We start from the raw sequence: 3,781 nt of genomic DNA on the forward strand, positions 1-3,781 counted from the left end.
TGGTCCCCCCCCCCAATTGGAGAAGGGAGCGGGTCACCCTGAAGAGGGAGGCTGGGCGATTATCTGATGACGCAATGAGGGTGGAGTAGTAATTGGACCTCGCCACCCTCATCGCCACAAGGTAGGATCTAATATGACTCCTTACCTGTGTTCGGTCGGATTCGGTCCGGGACGTCCTCCAACTGCTCTCTAGGCGTCTATTAACACCTATCAGCTATGGCAAGGATCCCCAAACCCAGTCTGCGGCCCGGCAGCAGGCCATGGCCTGTTGGGAACCAGGCCGTGCAAGTGGCGGGCAAGCACACAAGGAGAAGGCACACGCACAAAACCATCACCTCTTCCCCCTGCCCTGCCACCACCGCTGCCAGTCCGCAGAGATGGAAAGGTTGGGGACCACTGAGCTATGGTACTTTTGAACTACATAAAGAAATGCAATAATATTGTTGACATTCATTTTTAGTAATATAGTTATATAATAATGAACAGGACATGGGGCTGAGCTTGCATTTACCACTGAAAAGCATTTACCATTTTCTCCTAAATACAAACCACAAAATATATACAATGAGAGAGAGAGAGTGCACTAACTACCCCAACCTTTCAGACAGTGATCCAAGCTTGGACTCTTGTGTGTGTGTGTGTGTGTGTGTATGTGTTTAAGATCAGAAGAGGTGAATCATTCTGCTACATGTCACTACTGATAAATGTGCCATTAATCTACAATGATTTTTTCAAGTTGAGCTCAGACAGACATCCTTCCCAGTTTAACTCAACCTAGAACAAAGCTGAGGTTTTCTGCATGAAGCATGTATTATACTACTGAGTTGCTGGCCAGCACAGTTTCCTACACAGAATTTTATATCACAAGCAAGCAAGCTCAGCTTATACTAATTTTTCTCAAGCAGGCGCTCTACCTCCCAGCCTCATTTCAACTGGAGGATGTGCAGTGTTAATTCCTTATGAAAAGCTCAATAGTCTAAAAGTCTCAGGAAGGTAACAAGTTGGATGAAAGCTTATTTTAATCTCTCTTTCCCTTATGAAACAACACTGTACATCTCACAATTCTTAGCTAAAGCAACATATTTGTTCAAGAATCAGTCCTTTCTGTAAAGTAGCCTGAAAAGAAGAACTTTGTTTTTCAAAACTCCCAAGATATGTACAGCACAGAAATGAGAACCTACATAGGAATGTTTTTGAGGCATCTTGACCTGACTGATGATCCCACCACGCTGGTAGGGAGAAAAGGAAGACGTGTCTTCAATTTCCAGGGTGTTTCCTAAAAACAGAGCAAAAAGATTGAGATTCTGCCCTGAGTCTATGCTTAATCCTAATCCTAAACCTATGCAGTTTGATTTTCAGAGTCAGGTAAAATCATGTGAATCCAGTTGCTAAAAATGTAACCTTTGAAATTCAGGTTTCTCTGAGCTTGAAAATATTTTGGTTTCCTGACAAATATTTTATACTTCCACACTGAAGCCTCACAACTTTCCTTAGTTTTCCTATCAATACCAACACTAAACCATTCTGTTATTCTTCTCTTATATACTCTTCACCATCTCAATTTCATGATGGGTTTTCCATATTAATCCTCCAGTTCTTTATGAACCTGTTCCACATTCAAGTAAGAAAGACACATGGGGACCTGAAGGGAAAGAAAAAAAATCCTATTACCTTTCACACAAATCTTAGACTTAGAACCATTCAGTTGTGTCATCCCCTCAATCTCAGAGAACATCACCCAGTCACCATCCATGAAGCCATGTTCCTGGTCATCATCATGGACCACAGTCAAGAGACCAGGATTACCCTGGGTGAAGGAGAGAAATCTGAGGTTAATTATTATCTTCCTTTTCAGCATGATCAACCTATTTCCTCTCTAAGTGTTTGGATTCCAATATAAAATGCACCCCAAACTGACCTTGCAATATAAAATTGACAAGGGTTAATTAGTAATAGTCCAGCTATAGGGAAAAAAAACAGACAGCCTGGCTTACCTCCCCCCCCCCGCCCCCGTTTTTCAGCTTGAGAGAGAATAGTTGCTTTGAAATGGAAATTCTTCATCACAGTGGAAATGTGCTGGGATTTCACATAAATACAAGCCCCTCATCATGACATTATTTATTATTTAGATGATTCCCCTTGACCAAAATCAGACACCATCTCCTGATAATCCCCTCATAAAAATAAACATGGGGGCTACCTTGGATAGAGACATTATATTGAGGTTTTAAAGGAGATGGCGTAAGAAGGGAATTACGAATAGAAAAGTAATACAGAAAATAGAGTGGTAATGAAAAAACATTGGCTTGGTTTGCAAAGTATGTGATTGTATATTGGTAAAACAGCCATTGTTATCCCAGGGAAAGAAGTTACCAAGGTGATGTGTTTAATGGCAGCAGATGTAGGCTCAGCTTCTGAAGGATCATACACCACAAAGTTTTCTCCAAAGTCACAGAAAACCTGTCTGGAATCAAGAGGAAAAGAAAAATAAGTTATGCCTCAAAGGATGCATTCAGCATATATGCCATCCATAGAAACACGTAGCACGCATACAGACTAACAGTAACTTTCAACTACAGAGTCTTCCTATTCAAAACATTTTCTCTCTACAATGTTCCAGCATTATTTATATACATTTTCCATCTCCTTGGTCCCCTCCTAGAAAAAGGACAAACCATTCATCCAAACATACCCAGCCAGGCCCTTTGTGTTAGCTAGGAGAAAGCAAATTTGGTTGGCATGGCAGAAATCACTGATATCCAGCTGTTCCTCCAAGGATGAGTTGGTCAGGACCACAACCTGGAATACATTGGATACATAAGCCACATTAAGGAATATCCAATCACAGAGAATGACTGGGAGGGCATTCTCCAAATATACACTCTCCGTTTAATGTCTGACAAGAATACACCACACACCTGTCCGTTCTGGACATGTTAGTCAAGGCAACTGCATGCTTTTGCAGGTGCAACTCCCAGTCAAAATCTTATAATTCTTTTGGAAAATTTACTATAAAGTTACAGCTGACAGAAATATTTGAGATGGATTGACAAGCTTTCTATTACTGTAGGTAGGATGAAGAACAGAAACTCTTCCAGCAGTTCAGGTAGATCCTGCCTAATTGTTAGCTCTCATCACTTCTTTCTAGCATCACAAAAATTGCTTCTTCTCCCATATTTCTCACTTCCATGGCATGAGGCATATAACTCTGTCTTACCTTGAAAGTAGCCAAGAAGTTCTCTGTCAGTTTACTGGTGTTAAATTTCACCTCGGCCTTGCTATTTAACGTGGAGAGTTGTTCCTGGGAAACCTTAGCTCGGTTTTGCCCCACATGATTCTCTGACAGGTAGAACTACAGAGACAAAACAATGCTAAGAGTAAAGTAAAGTCCTTTACAGAATTCTTTGCCACCAGTAAAACAGCACTTTTACCCTTTTCTTGCCTTATTTTACTGTCAGATGCACTGCATTGTCTAATAGCATATTTTGGAGTTGATTTTTATATCTTCATTCCCAGCAGCATTTGCATACCATGTGTGTATTCAGCAGTGTTTCTCAGCCTTGGTAAATTTAAGATAGATGGATTATTATTATTATTATTATTATTATTAAATTCAATTTATATCCCGCCCTTCTCCTTGCGGACTCAGGGCGGCTGACAATCGATTAAAATACACAAATAACAATTACAAAATTAAAATTAATTAAAAAGAAATATTTAAACGTAGTCCAATTAAAATATAATTAAAACCCCTCTAAAAATTACCCTAGGCCAGTCCTGC

The 3,781-nt window shown here is 40.2% G+C and overlaps 1 protein-coding gene across 1 annotated transcript in view; it reads right to left on the reverse strand.

Annotated features, from left to right (window-relative positions):
• The window catches only part of LOC107289191 (ubiquitin-like modifier-activating enzyme 1), a 43,086-nt gene that overhangs the window by 35,455 nt on the left and 3,850 nt on the right, over positions 1-3,781 (reverse strand). The window contains exons 3-7 of the mRNA XM_015817896.1: positions 3,218-3,352; positions 2,693-2,799; positions 2,374-2,464; positions 1,672-1,807; positions 1,182-1,276 (exon numbers count right to left, since the gene is read on the reverse strand). Of these exons, the coding sequence (XP_015673382.1) occupies positions 1,182-1,276; positions 1,672-1,807; positions 2,374-2,464; positions 2,693-2,799; positions 3,218-3,352 (564 nt within the window). The remainder of the gene's footprint in view (positions 1-1,181; positions 1,277-1,671; positions 1,808-2,373; positions 2,465-2,692; positions 2,800-3,217; positions 3,353-3,781) is intronic.

Source organism: Protobothrops mucrosquamatus, unplaced genomic scaffold (genome assembly GCF_001527695.2).
Source record: "Protobothrops mucrosquamatus isolate PMUCROS unplaced genomic scaffold, P.Mucros_1.0 scaffold653, whole genome shotgun sequence".
Classification (NCBI taxonomy): Eukaryota; Metazoa; Chordata; class Lepidosauria; order Squamata; family Viperidae; genus Protobothrops; species Protobothrops mucrosquamatus.